The 20253-nt window shown below is 34.4% G+C and overlaps 1 protein-coding gene across 1 annotated transcript in view; it reads right to left on the bottom strand.

Moving 5' to 3' along the window:
• Positions 1 to 20253, bottom strand: part of LOC145242514 (protocadherin gamma-A11-like) — a 282634-nt gene that overhangs the window by 20322 nt on the left and 242059 nt on the right. The window contains exon 3 of the mRNA XM_080105577.1: positions 17171 to 17318. Coding sequence (XP_079961703.1) covers positions 17171 to 17318 — 148 coding nt within the window. The remainder of the gene's footprint in view (positions 1 to 17170; positions 17319 to 20253) is intronic.

The raw sequence follows: 20253 nt of genomic DNA, 5'->3' as shown, positions 1-20253 counted from the left end.
GTATCACAAAAAGTGAGTACACCCCTCACATTTCTTCAAATATTTAAGTATATTTCTTCATGGGACAACACTGAAAAATGATTTTTTTGACACAATGAAAAGTAGTCTGTCTGCAGTATATATAACAGAGTTAATTCATTTTCCTCTCAAAATAACTCAAAATATAATCATTAAAACTAAATCCCTGGCAATAAAAGTGAGTACATCCCTTACGAAAAGTTGTCAATATTAACATGTCAGCTCTCAATATTTTTTGTGGATACCATCATTATCCAAAACTGCCTTTACTCTTCTGGGCATGGAGTTTATCAAGGTTTCACATGTAGCCACTCTTCAATTACGACGTCACAGAGCTGGCAAATATTTGAGACTTTGCGCACCTCCACTTGATGATGCCCCAAAGATGTTCTATTGGGTTCAAGTCTGGAGACATGCTTAGCTAGTCCATCACATTTACCCTCATCCTCTTCAGTAAAGCAGTGGTTGTCTTGGATGTGTGTTTTGAGTCATTGCCATGCTAGAACACTGCTCTGCGCCACAGTTTCTGAAGGAAGGGGATCATGCTCTACTGCAATATTTTACAATACATGTTGTAGTTCATGTTTCCCTCAATGAAATGTAACTCTCCAATACCTGCAGCACTCATGCAGCCCTAGACTATGACATTCCCAACACCATACTTGACTGTAGGCATGCCATACTTTGTACTCCTCACCTAGTCGCCGCCACACACGCTTAAGGCCATCAGAATCAAACAAATTAAATTTCGTTTCATCAGACCATAGGCCATGCTTCCAGTAATCTATGGGCTTTGTTGACATGTCTCCGGCAAACTGTTTGCATGCTTTCTTGTGTATTGCCTTCAGAAGAGACTTTCTTCTGGGTTGACAACCATGCACACCAATTTAGGATGTTTATAGAGGTGAGGATGATTATAGGGGTGTTTTTCCCCTAGAAAATAATATGTTATTAACTATATTAATAAGCGCTATGTTAATCTTAGAGGCATTCTAGATTATTACTATTATTGAAATTTATTTTGGGTCCGTTGATAGTTGAATGATGATAAATACTATGACAGAATAAGAAATTTCCACGTATCACACACTCAGGACAAAGACCGAAACAGAAGACAGCAATTCATACCCCTTTTTCAGAAATACATACTTAGAACGTGAATATTAAAGAACAAAATAGGGAGAAGCAAGATTTACGAGGCAGTGCTCCTACTTTATTTCGTTTAATTAAAAGTTGAAATGACATCTGTTGTAAAGAAGGTGGGCTCTCTCTACTGTGCTAGAAAATTACTTACACCTGAAAGTATCATGTACCTCTGACAATCTACCATTCGATAATGCATGGAGTATTGTTGCCACATCTGGACTGATACATCTACCACTAATCTCTCCTTTTTAGACAAAGTAAAAAAATAGTCTCCATGCCATCAACCAACCTCCAACCTCTGTATCATCACTGCAATGTTGTATCCCTGTGCCTGTTTTACAAGTATTTTTATGGAATGTGCTCTGATGAATGCATACCCTCTACAAACCCGACAAGCATCAGAATCTCACCCCTTCACTGTAGATTTCCCTAGATGCTGGAAAACTTTTTATTCTAATAGCGTCTTCCCTAGGGCTGCAAGACTTTGGAGTTCCTTCTCTGATTCCTGCTTCCCTAACTGTTTTAACATGCAGAAGTTTAACTGTTATGTGAACAGATATTTCGCTCATCTCCTTACATCGTCTGCCGTAGACATGCTCCACAATAGAAGCCCATTACGCTTAATAAATCTATGTTCAATTTTCCTATGTTTATTTTATTATGTGTAGAAGAATTTAAGAAAATCTAGCATTTAATTGCCCCCCCCCCACCTCCGTTCGGTAATGTATGAAGCAAGGTTGAGTTTATTGTAAGAATATCTCGCACCTTATAGGCACCTCACGCCAAAGAGTGAAAATTTTTCCTCAATCCCTTCAGCATTCTCTCACAAGTGAATGCTCCTTAGTCGACATGCAATAAACCTGCCGTTCTTGCTGGTATGCAATGCGAATGGAATTTACTGCCCAGGGGTGAGCTCTGAGGACTACGGTATATCTTTTTGAAAAAAATGTGAAGCCGTTGGTGGAGTATATCAGTGTTCAAAAATTTGTTATTTTTAATGCTCTTTTTTTTCGGTTTTTTTGCTAAAATTCTTAAATGAATAAACCAAAAATAAATTTTTCAAAGATGAATATAACTTCATTCACTGAAGTTTTGTGCGTACAAAAATCGACGAGTGATTAAAATATTTATTAGAATATTATTGTTAACCAATCGAAGGGCCAAGATTTCTTCCATCTAATACAAGCAAATTAACCCTTTGGAAAAAAATAAGCAAAGGGATGCTAGGAGCAGACGCCAAACTCTATAAAGTCATTTTTGGAGCAAGACAATCAGCCAATCAAAATATAACGAGCAACTCACTCCCACATCATGAAAACACTATTTTAGTGTGAGAAAAATCAATTACAACTGATTGTTTTCTTTGCTTATACAGGTTGAAGTCAATAATACGAACTCAAAAACAAATTCGTTTATTCGTCACACATACACAGCACACACAAACACACACACATAACACACACAACAGGCACAACACAAACATACAGGCAAACTACACCCATGCAAATATACATATATACACATACATGCACACAACACACAACACACAACACACACAACACTCACAGCACACACACGCAACACACACCACACACCACACACACAACACACACACCACACACCACACACACAACACACACACCACACACCACACACTATACACACAACACACACACAACACATACACAACACCCACAACACACACAACACGCACAACATACACAACACACACCACATATAACACACACACCACACACCACACACCACCCACTACAAACAACACACACACCACATACACAACACCCACAATACACACAACACGCACAACATACACAACACACACCACATATAACACACACACCACACACCACACACAACACACACCACACACAACACACACAACACACACAACACATACACAACACACACAACACACACAACACGCACAACATACACAACACACACCACACACCACACACCACACACTACACAACATACACAACACACACAACACGCACAACATACCCAACACACACCACACACAACACACAAACCACATACCACACACCACACACCACACACTACACACACAACACACTCACCACATACACAACACACACAACACGCACAACATACACAACACACACCACACACACACCACACACCACACACCACACACCACACACACAACACAGACAACACATACACAACACCCACAACACACACAACACGCACAACATACACAACACACACCACACACACTCCACACACCACACACCACACACACAACACACACAACACATACACAACACCCACAACATACACAACACGCACAACATACACAACACACACCACACACAACACATACACACATAACGCACACAACAAGCACAACACACAACACGCACACAAACAGAATCCATGCAAATACTCGCTAATTATTTTATGCATACGGTTGTTTATCATTTTCAGCATAACACATAGAACAAAATATTTTTTCTCGTGTGAATAAAGTTCATTGTTATTTAGAGCTACGTTTGTTTATACAGTTACAAGATTGCGTGTAGCCGTTGGACTGCAATAGGGACTGTTATATATCAGTCTGTATAACCAGCGTTAATATATACATTTAATTATGTATATCTGTATGTTTGTATAAACGTCCGTATTTATACTAGTCGTATCATCTCTAGTGCGTTGTCTCGTGTGAATATTATGTGTATATATATATATATATATATATATATATATATATATATATATATATATATATATATATATATACTTCATTTACTCACATAAAATTAATATACGAAAGTATAAATTTATACGTAAACTTTAAGTATTTACTTCAAAAGTGCTCAATACCTAAGTGGAGATAGTTAGTAATTTATAAAATATATATAGCGATTAAGTTACACTTAATATTCCGCGTTTCATCCACTCTAGGATTCTTCAGACTTATGCGCGAATTTTGTGATGGTCTGTCGTTTTTATTTACGCATCTTCTATTGAGATTTTAGTAAGTCAATCAGCTTTCTAGTATCCACCGCGCCCTTCCTATCAGCCAATGAATATGCACTTACAGGACAAAGGCCCATTTGACCTCTGGTTTACCTGATTATTTCTGTGCGTTCTATTTAGCCTGGATATCTAGTGTCTTAGCTTATTTAAAATCTAGGTTAGGTTTTTTATAGTCCTGGTCAAAATCATAAGACCACTTAAGAAAGTAAGCTTTTCCGCATATTATCCAATTGATCAAACAAATCGTTGAAACCATTGCCAAAAGGGAAAATATGATGGAAAAAATGAAATCTGCTTCATTCGAAACCTTAACCCTGATCTAATAATTTTTTTTTTTTTAAAAAACAAACATTTTCACCTGGTCAAAATGATAAGACCGCTTTAACAAAATCGGCTAGTTTTGAAAAAATGAATACACAAAGCTTTCTATGTTACTAAAAGCAACTTGTTAGTGGATAAAAACATCTTACTAAATTATAAATGGCAAATGGAAACCATTATCAGAGTTTGAGAGAGGAAGAGGAAGGATCTTTGAGCTTAATAGAGGTAGACTCTCCCATAGATCCATTGCAAACGGAGTGAATCGTAGCAAAACGGTCATCACACATTTTTTAAGAAATCCAGATCAATATGGGCACAAAAAGAATCCAGGTCGACCAAAAAAATAACCCCATCACTAGATCGCCGTATCAGAAGAAGTTTAAAAAAAACTCCAGTATGAGCTCAAGTCGATTGAAAAGCCAAGCAGCAGAATGTAGTCCTAAAACCATCAGAAGGTATCTGAAAATGAAGGGTTTCAATCATTTAAAGCGACTGCAGAAACCACATCTTCTTGAACAGCACAAAACTAACCGACTTAATTATGCCGCCAAATACCAGACTTGGGATGAAGAGAAGTGGAAAAATGTAATTTTCTCCGATGAGAAAAATTTTAATCTAGATGGTCCAGGTGGATTTCAACACTATTGGCATGATGAAAATTTGTCCAAAGAGACTTTTTCAACTCGGCATAGTGGAGGAGGGTATTTAATGATCTGGGGTGCTTTCTCGTCAGCTGGGACCCTATAGTTGCAAGTAGTGAAAGTCCGGCAAACATCATTGAAGTACATTTCAATGCTTGAAAATGCTTCTATCAGGACTGAAGGTCCACGTCTGTGTAGAAGAAATTGGATTTTCCAGCGAGACAACGCTGCGATACACACTTCTCGACAAGCACGAGAATACTTTTCTTCAAATAATATAGAATTGTTAGATCATCCAGCATGTTCTCCGGACCTAAATCCCATTGAAAATCTTTGGGGATGGATGGCAAAAGAAGTGTTCAAGGATGGAGCCCAGTATGATTCGATAAAGTAACTTTCTGATTCAGTTTTCAGTACATGGGATAAAATTCCTTCGCAACTGATAAAAAAACTTAGTCGCAAGCATGCCGGAGAGAATTTTTTAAGTAATTCGTAATAATGGAGGCTATACTAAATACTGAAACCCTTTTTAGTAATTACTAATTGCCTTTTGTTAGATAAATTATCAGTGGTCTTATCATTTTGACCATTTGAAAATGTTTGTTTTTAAAAAAAAAATTATTAGATCAGGGTTAAGGTTTCGAATAAAGCAGATTTCATTTTTTCCATCATATTTTCCCTTTTGGCAATGGTTCCAACCATTAGTTTGATTAATTCGATAATATGCGTAAAGGCTTACTTTCTTAAGTGGTCTTATGATTTTGACCAATACTATATATATATATATATATATATATATATATATATATATATATATATATATACAACTCTAATTAGGCCCCGTTTTGTCCGAATGAAATGAAACTTTGGTCATAACTAGTTTATTATATTCAAAACATCACATCAAAACACTAGGGTCTTTGGCCTTTTTTTCTTCGTTGACTGTAAAATGCTCAGAAAAACAATTGAATTTCCTCTGGGTTTTTTGGGTCACCCTGTATATATATATATATATATATATATATATATATATATATATATATACGTGTATCTCGTGTAGTCATGCTGTATATATGATGCGTGTCTTGCGGCTCGTGTCGTCTACCTACGCGCGTTTACACATATTCAGATACAGTTCATGTAATATATGGATGATGTAACAGTCAGCAAATTAGGACGGTATATACTTTTACTCTGAACAGGTTCAACAAACATGACAGTCCCATTAACGTAAACAAATGATAGCAGTTTGATAACGAGTTCCTAACCTTAGTCCGCGGGTTCCCTTCGTCTCGCGGATACTGAAAGAAAAGTATTTCACTGGGCAGCACTAACACCAGACGACTTCTTCTTACGTTTCCTTGTTTATTTTCATTTACACAGTTATGTGTTTTCCTCGGGGATTTGCAACGTATTTCTCTTTTGAGTCTTACATTGTCTCTAGTTAGCAAGTCGAATGCTTTCACCAAACCGAAAAAATCTAGAACCAAACTATCTCGAACCAGAATGCTCCCGTCTGCTATCTAACTTTTTTGTCTGTAATTGTTTGTAATTATTTGGAAAATATACTGAGTTATAGTTAAGATATCATATCGTTTCACTTAAAATGATGGTGCCAGTAGTAAGGAGGGAAAGAACACAGTAATGTGGAATTTTGTAGTGAAGCAAAGGTGGCCTAATCTCTAAGCTTCTCAACATATTTGTTTATTTGTTTGTAAAACCTGCTGAGTAATCTTCCGAAAATGACGTTTGTTTTTTTTTTTAAATTTTGTTGTTGGTAGTGGTGAAAAAATGAAACAGAGTAATGTGGAATTTGATAATGAAGCAAGGGTTGTCTAATCACTTAATTGTGTCAATGTATTTATGCATTAATTTGAAAATCCTGCTGAGACATCTTCCAAAAATGACATATTTTTTCTTACAGGTATAATGCCTATAGTGAGGAAGGAAAGAAACGCAGTAATGTTGAAATTTATGGTGAAGCAAAGGTTGCCAACTCATTAACCAACACAATGTATTTATGTATTAATTTGGAAATCCTAATGATCTATCTTCTAAAAATTATTTAAATTTTCTTAAAATTGTGGTAGTTTTGGTGGGAAGAGAAATTATTTCATATATGTTGTACAATACCTGTCAAGAGTATGTTAAATTGTTTCATATATGTATATAAATTACCCGTCCGAAGGTAAGTGAATATATTTTAAATATGTGTTGTAAATTACTCGTCCCAAAAAGGTAAAATTATTTCATAGACATGCTGTAAATTACCTGTCATAGGGAAGGTACAATTATTTCATACATGTGTAAGAGCCGTCCTAGGGTAGGTAAACTGTAGGTAGGTATTCTTTTGCTCGAAATAGCAAATGATACATAGACATTAAAAATTCCTCTCTCCAAAGAATAACAATTATATTCAAAATCTACTTTAATTTTCTCATTATATTGTCCCGAGCAACAAACAACAATCAACACTGGGGATTATATTTTATGAAACTTTACTTCTTGATGTTCTCCGTCTCGGAGTTGCACGCATTTTTTTCTTATTTCTACATTTTCTATAATGTCAACCCATAGTGCTTCTGTGGATTTCAAGGGAGATAAATCTCTTCCGATCCAATCCTTGTTCGCTAACTCCGTGATTAACTTCTCTTTCTGATTGACTACAGGTATAAAACAAACTCTTTTTTTATTTGATTCTTTGACGTCACCAACCAGGTCACCCTTTTTTATGTAAATTATTATTATTTATGAAAACTAAATTCTAAAATCTTATAATAAAATTATAACTGTTAGATATGTTTTGGATTTATTAAACATTTAAACCGGTAATGATCTATTGTGACTTTAAACATCTACTCATTGAAATACAACAATTGAACAATTGCAGTATTACAACCGGCAATCCACTGCTGCTCGGCGATGCATTATTTTACAGCTCCCATTGTTTATGAAATCTTCTTCACATAGTGCGTCACAAATCGCTTGTGACAACTAAGTCCAGCTATTGGCCTAGTTATGTGGATTATATAAAATCCTGGAGAAATTGTTACTACTGATAAAAGGGATGAAGATAAGTTACCTGGCATATGAAAAACAATTCTTTGAATAGATAGGTCCTATCAGTCTGGAGAGGCAACTTATCTAAGAAAAGAAGGAGTACTCTTATGAGGAAAAAATTACGGTCGGTTCTTTTTATGTAGGGGATATCCCGCTCCTTCAAAAGGGATACTCTTGATAGGAAAAAATATAAAGATTATCCCAGTCAAGAATTTCTCCTTCTCCGACCGAGGATAGAACAGACACTACACTATGATTCGAACGGAAATATTAAGGAGTTAACTACGGGGTGCATTTAATAAGTTTGCAGAGTTTTTGTACAGGCATTTAAAATTGTCGTATACTCTTGAAAATTAAGTGTGTTATTCCTATACTTCTTAGGATATGACTGGCCAATTGTTATCATTTCAGGTTCAAATGACCAATTACAGCAGGAATTGGAATGCAGCCTATTAAAGCCTGATTGACACAGCTGGCGAATTCTAAAAATGCACTCTGGACATAAAGACAATTTAGAAGAACGATATGCAATATTCTGTTACAAACTTGGAGAAAATGCATCAGAAACATTGGAATGTTTCAGATTGCTTTTGCATGAATCAAGCATCAGTTTTGGAGTGGTATAGAGATTCAAGGAAGGTAACGGGTATATGATGAGAGGTGTGTCTATAGAGACAATAAGCGCACAGTGTAAGGACTGTACAATTATTCGTGAGAAACTGAAAATGCAGAAGATTTGTGTGAATGCACCAGTCCACAAATCAATCCTTGTCACAGTCTATGTGGCCAAGATGGGCATCAAGGTAGTTCTTCACTCTCCCTATAGTGCAGGCCTTACTCCTTTTGACTTCTGGTTATTTCTTAAGCCCAAAGAAAACTTTAGAGGCTGTCGTTATGAGATAATTGAGGAAATGAAAGAGGCTGTGATGAGGATGGTTGATATGTTTGAACAAGAGGACTTCCATGGGGCCTTCTAGTAGTTGGTGGAACAGTACAGGTGCATTGCAGCCGGAGGAGATAACTTCGAAGGGGACTAGAAGTTCATGGGTGCACTAACAATAAAAGTTCCCGTATGAAAAAGTGTGGAAATTTATGGAAGCTACCACGTGTGAGGAATAACTTGGAGATGAAATATCCAAAGTAGTTCTAAACTGTATACATCAATGGTTTGATGATGATGACTTTAACGTTTCACTGTTAATCTTATGGTGATTACTTTGACATGTGCTTTAGTTACGTGCATTGTAAATCGACCCAAGAGTTGACAATACGAAAAAAGCACCACATAGATGAAGCACTTCGAGGAGAATATTATTATTATTAATATTAATATTAATATTAATATCAATACTGTTGTTGTTGTAAATAAAATAAAAAGGCTTGATATGCCATAAAATAAATGAAACTTTTTATTGTATTACAGCATTTAAAAAGCCGTAAAAGAGTTCATATGACGTCAAGCAAATTAAAGAAGCCTTTAACTCTGTAAGACATTAAATACGACCCAAATGTTTGATATGCCGTAAAACAGGCACGTAAAAGCATTAATTGTGTTTTCACAAGCCTTCTTAATATAAATATAAAATAAGCCAGGAAGGAATGTGCTCTGATGAACTCACTGCACTTGTGCCTCTTCGACGTACATATCTACGACAAGCCCGCTTAGCAACAAAATCACATTCCTTCACTGTTGAGGTCCCTAAATTCCAGAAAGATTTCTACTTTAATAGTTTCCTTCCTCGATCAGCTAGTCTTTGGAATTCCCTTCCTGGTGCCTATTTCCCTAACTGTACTGATATGCAAAAGTTTAAATATGTAAACAATCATCTTGTTCATCTTTGTAACGCTTTACGTCTAAGTCTTGTTAAGGGTGAACTTGAGTAAACAAAAAAAAAAGGATTGATATGCCGTAAAACAGATGAGTTAAGCCTTTTTATCTAATATTAGTTCCCCATTTCGCCGAAAAGGATTGATATTCCGCTGAGTAGATAAACGAAGAAATGCATATCTTGCTCGCTTTGAGAAACTGTCAGTGGAAGCAGATTTTAAATGCGGAGGTTGGAAGTTGTAAAACCTTTAGTTAACTCCGATGGTATCACTTCTTCCATTGCATAGAATAGATCGCTCACTGCCAGTGGCATACAATAAAACACATATAACAAGTACAGAATTCGACGTAGATTTTTATGGTTTCTGCTAAGAAGGCCAAGACACGAACGAGAAACAAAGAAGCCAACGGGCATAGGAAATCCTAAACAAGCCAAAGAGTTCTCCGCTTGATATATTTGCCCCCCTCACAATCTCTTTCTCTCCCCCCCTCTCTCTCATTCTCTTCTCCCCCCCCTCTCTCTCTCTCTCTCTCTCTCTCTCTCTCTCTCTCTCTCTCTCTCTCTGTTCTCAGGCTGAATTGATATACGCGCTTACTTGGACAGATTCAGGTAAACATTCACTTAAAATGTATATATATATATATATATATATATATATATATATATATATATATATATATATACACACATATGTATATATATGTGTGTGCGTGTGTGTGTGTGATAAGAAGGTGGTAAAAATATATTAAGCAAATATACGCAGTTACAAACGATGCCATACATATGCTGACATTTACACATAGATTTTGCATGCACAAATGATGTCATGATGTGTCGTGAGAGAGAAACTATACCGAAAAAACTGACAGACAAACGTTAATTACTCTTAGTTTCTGAGTATACAGACAGATAAACACTTTTTATTTCCTTTGAAAATAGCGAGAAAACCCGAGACCCGTTTGCTTACCCATTGAGCTCCCGATTGATTGTTGTGATCAGGAAAAAGTGAGTTTGCAAAGCCATTTAAAATTTTACATTTGCTCATATCTCTCTCTCCCTCTCTCTCTCTCTCTCTCTCTCTCTCTCTCTCTCTCTCTATCTATCTATCTATCTATCTCTATCTGTGCGAATGGTAGGAATCTTCCTGTCTCGAGAGTTCAAAATACCTTGGCGCAACCACCAGTCTTTTACTAATCTTCCTTCCCATACTTGTTTTACTAATGACCTATTTCCTCTTTTTTTTTCAATCACTTCCTAATACTTTGGGGGCGTCTATAATATCACATAACGTTGTAGTCAATTTTATTATCATGCATGTTGCGGGGCATGATCCACCTTGGTATGCTATTTACTCTAGGCATCAGTCAGCTAAAACCACTGATGTTTTGTCGGGTATTTAGAATTAAAATGCATTCTTTTTCTCTCCTACATAATAAGATCTTACGCCTGACAATGCCTTCTATCGGTTTAATAAACACTTAAAAATGATAAAAGAGCGAAGTATAATATTTAACGCATTTATTTAAAAACTTAATGTACTGAGATGCAGAAATTTAAATGTAGTGTTAACAGATATCTTGCTGTTCAACTCACTATATAATGTGCCTGCAGATATGATCCCAAATAGTAGTACATTACGTCCAAGTGTCAATATGCATTGCTTGAGGGTTAATAAGAGTAAGAAGAACAAACCTTTCTATTCGACAGTTTAAATGGTTCTAAGTTCCTTTCAAATTTTGTAGTCGTTCATTCATGTTTTTCACTATTAACAAAAGATCAAAATTAATGACTAACTTTTAGAAAAATGCATCCTGGTTGACTTTGTTTTAGTTTATGCTATGTTAATATTGCTGGTAAGAAATAAATGCTTTATAATAAATAAAAATAATAGTTTTTAAGTTATATAAAGCTAGAAATACACATCTAGGCAGATAAATGAAAAGTGACCATACAATTTTGGTAATGTAGAAATAAGAAAACAGCGAAAAAGTATCAAGATTCTTACAATCAAACCAAATTTACCGAAATGCATTCTGGTGGATTTTGTTATATTTAATAGAATTTTAAATTTTCGTTTCATTTTAAACTATGCTCCATTAAGTTGTTTAGTTGCAAAAAAATATGAATAATAAAGAAATGCATTCTGGTGGATTTATTTTATAATTGATTTATCTTTTAAGCGGATTTTTGTTTAATTTCGCTTCATTTTACACTATTCTGCTTTTGATAGACAAAAAAATCAATTAATAGTAAATATAGCAATGTGTTCTGGTGGATTTCATTTCATAATTAATTTATCTTAATCTTACTTTATTTCTGCTTTCGAAAGCAAAGAATAAGTAATAATAATTATTGAAATGCATTCTGGTGAATTTAATTTCATAATTAAATTATCTTTTAGTGAATCTTTTTCAATGTTACTTTATTTCTGCTTTCGGTAGCAAAAAATAATTAATAATAAATATTGAAACGCATTCTGGTGAATTTAATTTCATAATTAAATTTTTAAATTTTGTTTTATTTTACATTATTCTGCTTTTAGTTTCAATAAACGATGAATTGGTAATGGATAAAATGCATTCTGGTGGATTTAATTTCACAATTAAATTATTTTTAATGGGATTTTTTTATTTTCGTTTTATTTCACACGATTCTGCTTTTGAATATACAGCATAATCACGCTGACACACCGGTTCTTATTAGATCACTAAAGTTACGCAACGTTGAGCCTGGTCAGTATCATATGGGTGACCATTTATTAATACAAGGTGCTGTATGTAGAAGGACGTCAATGCAAAAGCTACAATAACATAACGCCGTCATTTGTCATCTCATCTGGGAGTATATACATGTGACTGGGTCTGCTATATATAGCAATTCGGCCAAAAGCCGATTACAAGGCTTGGCCTATATCTGGATACTTTTTCATGTAAAAATTCAAATGAGACCAAAAATCAGCTGAGTAATTTGGTAGAAACCTCAGAGGACAATTTTGTTTGAAATTTTGACTCCAATTCCGACCCCTTGACCTTTATTGTTTTGAGCTCAAATCAAATTAAAATGTTTGATCCATGTCCAAGTAACCTACATTTAAAATTTTAAGTGTTTAGACCCAAAATTGGCGGAGGAGTTTGTTAGTTTTCAAAGGCCAAATCGTTGAATTTTCACCTACTGATAATCAAATCGAAAACCCTTTTAAAAAGATTTCCCAAATCTTAGTACCCCTTATGTCAAATTTCGAGTCTGTAGACTGAAAATTGACAGAGTTACTTTGTGTGAGTTCTTCTTAATAGGTTCCGAAACAGTTGAGCCTATGCTTTGCAATTTCACACAAGCCTAATTTATAAGTCTGGCAGTGGTTATAACTATATATATAAATTTAAAAAATTATTATATATACATATATATATATGCACATTATTTTTTTTGTAGTTTTAATTAGAAATCGAAGCCGTTAAAAGCTAATATTGGTCTGAATAGCTCGAATTGAGTTATCCCCCTTTATGAAATATAGCGGTTCAAACCATAACGTTTTACTTCATCATAAAATTTGATTTTAACAGTTAAAAAAAACACTGCTTGATAAATTTATGTGATTTTTGGAATATGACATCTTCGTTTTTAAAGATTTTTTTTGTATTTTTGTGGAGGGAGATAGGTTTAATTCTAGATAAGTACCGTAAATAGAAACAAAATATTCGGATTCTTAGAATGACAAGAAATTTATCAAGAATTATACATAAACTAGAATTGTCTCCATTAGAGAGCACTGCACACGAATTTATGCCCAATCAAATAGAAAGGAAATAATGTTGTCTCATGTTGAAAAGAGAAAAGAAAGTCGTTAAACGCATCGCAAGCACCTGCACCTATACACACGCACACAACTGAAGAGAAAGTTTCATAGATATGGCACTTAAACCTTAGCATATGTCAGTATAGACGGCCAAAATTCTCTCTGGCCGAGAATAAAACACAGATGCCGTCTTCCCTGTTTTTGCCCGCAAGTTATTTAGCCAGCAGTTGCTACCCCACCCCCACACGTGTTTCCACCCATCAAAAAGACATCTCTAGGAACATTAAGTCTCTCTTAATCTAACGTCTTCAAGAACGTGCCAAATAACGCTCGCATCTTGGGGAGATTTATTTCCCTTGTGCGTTCTTTTCTGAGTGCTGAATTAGCTTCCACTGTCATAGAAAACAGTTAATAAAAACATCTCGGTGGTCAGTGCATTTGGCCCTAGCGGCCCCGCCCAAACGCCTTTCAGTGTCAATGATACAGCAGCCATATCAGCTTCGTTTTCTAAAGTGGCTCTTCAATCTAAGAGATCTCAAATTTGTCACCGTTTCTGCTGTACTGTTTTCTGTTCTCTTTACTATTTTTTTTTTCATTCTTACCTGAATACTGATAGCGGCATCTACAGACGCTGCTCTTACAAGGATGCTGCACATTTATAAAGGATTTTCAGAAATAACAAAATGATTGAAATTTTTACCATAAGATATAAACAATCATTCAAAGCAATCTGAAGAATGTCAAAATGCTATTTCGAACTTAAGCCTGAGAGAGCAAAGAAAATACAATTAAAAATTAAGCTTGCTACATCATAGAAAATGTTATTTTAAACGTGAATATGATTGACCAAAATAAATGCCATTTAAAACTTAAGCTTGACAGATCAAAATAAATGTAATTTCAAAATTTAAAAATTAAGGTAACAGAACAAAAAACCGTCTGTTTCAAACTTATGTGTGACAGACCAAAGTGAAATGCCATTCAAAAATGAACCTTGACAGACCTAATGAAATTCTATTTACGAATTTAAGTATTATTACTAAAGTAGATGCCATTAAAACGTTGAGGGTGACAGACTAAACACAATGCTATTTCAAATTAATAACACAGACCAAAATAAATGCCATTTAAAAATTAAGCTAAAATGCCCTAAGAAAATATATAACGAAATAAATGTAATTAAAAAATTTAGGTTAACAGACTAAAAGAACTTAATTATAACAGACTAAAATAAATGCCATTCGAAAATAAAGCTTGATAGACCAAAAAATATTTCAAATTTAAGTATGGCAGACTATAATAATTGTCATTTAAAAATTAAACTTGACAGACCAAAGAAAATTTTATTTCAAACTTAGGCATGACAGAGCATAATAAATGTCATTGAAAAATTAAGCTTGAAAGGCTAAAGAAAATTCTGTTTATAATTTTTTTACAATTCGTTTTTACATGACTCTAGCCCAGTACAACTCTTTTACCAATATATTGATATTATTTATTTATTTATTTTTTTAAGTATTTGGAATTAAATAAACCCTTTTCAACAGCTGGGCCTTTTGGCCAAGATCAGTGTGTAGTACCTGTTCCGGCCGATACTGCAAACAAAGGCCATATGTAGGGGAACCTCCACATATAAGACCTTGGTCAATGTAGGGGCAACCCTTCATACCAATTGTCACTATCGAGCTCCCCTACTCCGCGGGGAGTTGATCCCCATTTCTCCTTCACTCCTCACATTAAAAATCGGCCTTGTGCCTAATTTGCTCGGTGGGGGAGCAAATAAATACCAATCCTTTTCAACAGCTGGGCCTTTTAGCCAAGACCAGAGTGTAGTACCTGTTCCGGCAGATACTGCAAGCAAAGGCCATATGTAGGGGAACCTCCACATATAAGACCTTGGTCAATGGAGGGGCAACCCTTCATACCAATTGTCACTATCCAGCTCCCCTACTCCGCAGGGAGTTGATCCCCATTTCTCCTTCACTCCTCACATTAAAAATCGGCCTTGTGCCTAATTTGCTCGATGGGGGAGCAAATAAATACCAACCCTTTTCAACATCTGTTTCTTAATAAGGTGTTACATCTGATGATACGTTCTATCTGTTTAATAACCATTACAAAATAGCTGACAGATGAAGTATAATCAACAACCCATTTAGTTAACATCTTACAGATTTAAAACCGCTGGAGTCGTGATGATTTTTTAATTTATGGTGGATCTCTTAAACAATCATGGCCGACTCTGTTCAACTCTTGGGTGATAACTCTGTCTTCTTCAGTTCAATGAAAATAACTCTAGTATTTTACATGTACATACCAAAACCCCGAGAGTGCAGACTACTCAACTATTATGATTAAAATTCAAATATCGAGACCTGTGGAAATTCCACAGCGGACTCATTCATATGTAATATATTGATGTTGGAATTCTGTAGATGTTCAATTAAATGGAGACGCTCTGATATTATTGTAGCTTTTTTGTTCAAACTGCTAAAGTATTTATTTAAGATAGCATGAACGCCTGGCAAAGCCCGGTCGTAAAGTACGCTTAAATATGGTATTTTAATTCTTGCAGATTTCGTATATATTATTATAGAGTTAATGTTTTATCGATTTTTGTATATTATAACGTTGCAATTTAAAAAAAAAACACAAAAAACTTCCATATGAGTTGTATGCATTAGCTTGAATCGAAACGGAAATAAAAACTTATGAAAAAAATATATGTATATCCACATCCACATACAGTACTGTTTCGTCGTATCACAACTCATCAATTCGGCTAGACATACACCTTTCCCCAGCCGTGGATCGAATCTACAACCGTCGCATTGACAGTCGGCAGCTCTCAGCATCAGGCTACGAATCAGTGCCGTAAATATTTCTCCTCGAGTGTGTATGAAATCCACACCCGCCCATCGCTCTAACCATTATCTTGTTATATATATATATATATATATATATATATATATATATATATATATATATATTATGTTATATATATATATATGTTATATATATATATATATGTTATATATATATATATATATATATATATATATATATATATATATATAACTTGGCATCAGTGGCATAATCGAAACCGAAACAAAAACTTATGAAGAATTCTGGGTAAAATTATTTATGACAAGAAATGGAAGTACATAACAATTAAACGACCCGGATGTAAGCGTGACACATAAAATAATACACACGCTATCGTATTAATATATAGATTATGTCTATATAGATAGATAGATAGATAGATAGATAGATAGATAGATAGATAAAGTCTTAATTCTTTGATAATTTCACATTTTTGTTGGATTGCTTACCTGGCATGACTTCAATGCAAGCTACTTCGTTTCTGTTCCTTCCTTCAATGTTGTTGCTTATGTGTTGTGGTAGAACATCTCCATGGTAATTCGGGAGAACAAATGCTCTGCAGTCAAGCCCCTTAACACCAGAGGAAGCTGCAATTTCCTACAACGATGAAATCAAAAGATAAAAACGTAAACAAAAGGTTTCCTTCGTATTATTTGGATTATTCAATGTAGTTTATCAAACTCGGGAATCTTTCTATCGAACTCGGAAATCTGCACGAGATTTGGAACAGAACTCGTTATTTAATCCACGAGGGTAGTATGCTCTTATTCCGTCTTCATCGGTTCGAGCTCCCTCTCTCTCTCTCTCTCTCTCTCTCTCTCTTCCTTTCTCTCTCTCTCTCTCTCTTTCTAACACACACACACACACACAGTCTCGCTATTTCTTGGTTTGTCTTTCATAAAGTCTCCTCCGTTATCTTTTTCTCATTCTCTGTTTTCATGCTCTCTCTCGCTCTCTTTTTCTCTATCAATCTCTCTCTCTGTTTTCCCTCTTGTTCTTTCTTTCACATGTTCTACATCCAACTCTCTCTCTCTTTCTCTCTCTCTCTCATTTTTCACACTTTCGTTTCCTTTTTATATTTTCTATATCGTTCTCATGTACACATTTTCTCTTACACACTCTCTTTCTATCTCGTCTTCGCTGTCACCATCCCCCCTCTCTCTCTCTCTCTCTCTCTCTCTCTATATATATATATATATATATATATATATATATATATATATATATATATATATATATTCTTCTTTTCATATTTTGTCTCCCATTCTTTCTTCCAGCATTTTAACTTTCTTTTCTTTTTATTATTTTACCCTCATTGGGATCTCCGATATACTACTTACTATGTTTTGTGTTTATTCAAATTGTCCCTCTCTCTTTTTGTGTGTATCTATTAAAATTTTTACCATAAGATATAAACAATCGTTCAAAGCAATCTGACGAATGTCAAAATGTTATTTCGAACTTAAGTCTGAGAGAGCAAAGAAAATACAGTTAAAAATTAAGCTTCACATGTTGTGTAGTACATATTGGGGACTTATAAACGGTTAATGGAAACCGGGGATACATATATAACGGATGGTGATGACAATTCTGATGGGAAGACATTTATATATATTACATCACGACGACGACTACGACAATTCTTGGAGTTTCATATTAATTTATTAATTAATGATATATATGATGCAACAGTTCTTATACACATATAGAGAGGAGGAAATACTTCACTTATTATGATGGTGGGGACACATAAAGGGTTTACACAAGAGTTACAAGGTGATGATAAACACATTTACTTTTTTGGTTGTGATAATGATGACACAAACAGTTACAAATTATTATTGGTGATTGCTTTATTTATCGGATCGGCCGGTCGATGACGTCAGGAAGTCAGCTTGTATGTACATCGTCTAGTGTTCTACCCTTCGCCTCTGAGGGTAGAACATTAGACGATGTACATTAGAACTCCAACTGACTATCTCTCTCATCTATCGACTGATCAACTGACAACTAACTCGTAACATCGAACCCTTACATCCTATATTGAGAAAACTCCTTTGTTTATGACGTCAGAAGTGTGTTTTTCAAACGTGACTAATTTTCGCGTGGCTTTACATATGTTTGTCCAAACACACTTCTAGCAAAAAAAAAAGAATCCTCAATTCTAATTTAACCTTTTTTTAAACAATATAATTTAACTCGCATTCTGCATTCATTTAACTGACATTTTTAATTTCTAGATTTCTCAAGAATGGACAATCGACTCTTTTTTCCGATATAAACAATATTTAACTATTTATAATAGAATTAACAATATTTAACTATTTCTAATAGAATTAACAATATTTAACTATTTCTAATAGAATTAACAATATTTAACTATTTCTAATAGAATTCATTTCTAACATTCCATTCTCCATTATCTTTAACACTTTCCTACATTCGATTCTAGTTTTATCCTAATATCATTTTCACCTGTCTAGTATGTCTTCTTACTTAGATGATAAGGGACAGCCTGTCATGTAACACACAGACCAAAATAAATGTCATTTCAAAATTTCAAAATTAAGATGACAGACCAATAAAAATTTATCTTAAACTCATGTATGACAGGCCAAAATGAAATGCCATTCAAAAATGAACCCTGACAGACCTAATGAAATAATAAATGTCATTAAAAAATTGAGGGTGACAGACTAAAGACAAAACTATTTCCAACTAATAACACAGACCAAAATAAATGCCATTTAAAAATTTAGCTTAAATAGCCTAAGAAAATGTATATTATCGATTGATACTATCGATTGTAGGTTTTGTTTGCTTGAAATATTTAGTTATTTGAGAGTAGGTAGTTTTATGTTGATAGAGCGGGTGTATGTAAAATATGTTATTGCATTTGGCCAGTTGTATAAGATGAAGAAGATATATATGTTTTAGTATATTCCCGTTGCCCGTTTCAGATGTTGAACCATGTTTACGATCTAACAGCCTCGTCAGACCTTACAGAAGTGGTTGTTAGTATTAGGAATAAGTGCTTTTCTTCTAATACTAACAACCACTTCTGTAAGGTCTGACGAGGCTGTTAGATCGTAAACATGGTCCAACATCTGAAACATATGTAACCAAACAGATAAAACGGTAATAAAAAAAATAAAACACATATTTGCTCTGCAATAGTATTGAGCACTCTCTTCAGATTTTTACTAATTACCAGTTTTATCATATATATATATATATATATATATATATTGTACTTTATAACATTGTATACAAAATATGTGATATATATCAATAGGACTTTGTGACATTTTATACAAACGATATAATATATATCACTTTAGCATTGCTAAATTTTATACAAAAGATGTAATATATATCATTTGAGTTTTGTGACATTTTATAGAAATGATGTAATATATATCATTTTTTTATTTACATAGGCATCACCACTTAGCAAGGCCAAGAGGCCACTCAAGGATAAGGGTTAAAGAGTGTACAGTAGACATGGGACAATATAGTAATCATTAGTAAT

This window comes from Euprymna scolopes, chromosome 21 (genome assembly GCF_053919585.1).
Source record: "Euprymna scolopes isolate OS-2025 chromosome 21, ASM5391958v1, whole genome shotgun sequence".
NCBI lineage: Eukaryota > Metazoa > Mollusca > Cephalopoda > Sepiida > Sepiolidae > Euprymna > Euprymna scolopes.
Note: the sequence above shows the minus strand (reverse complement) of the source record. Positions and strands in the feature narration are given on the sequence as shown.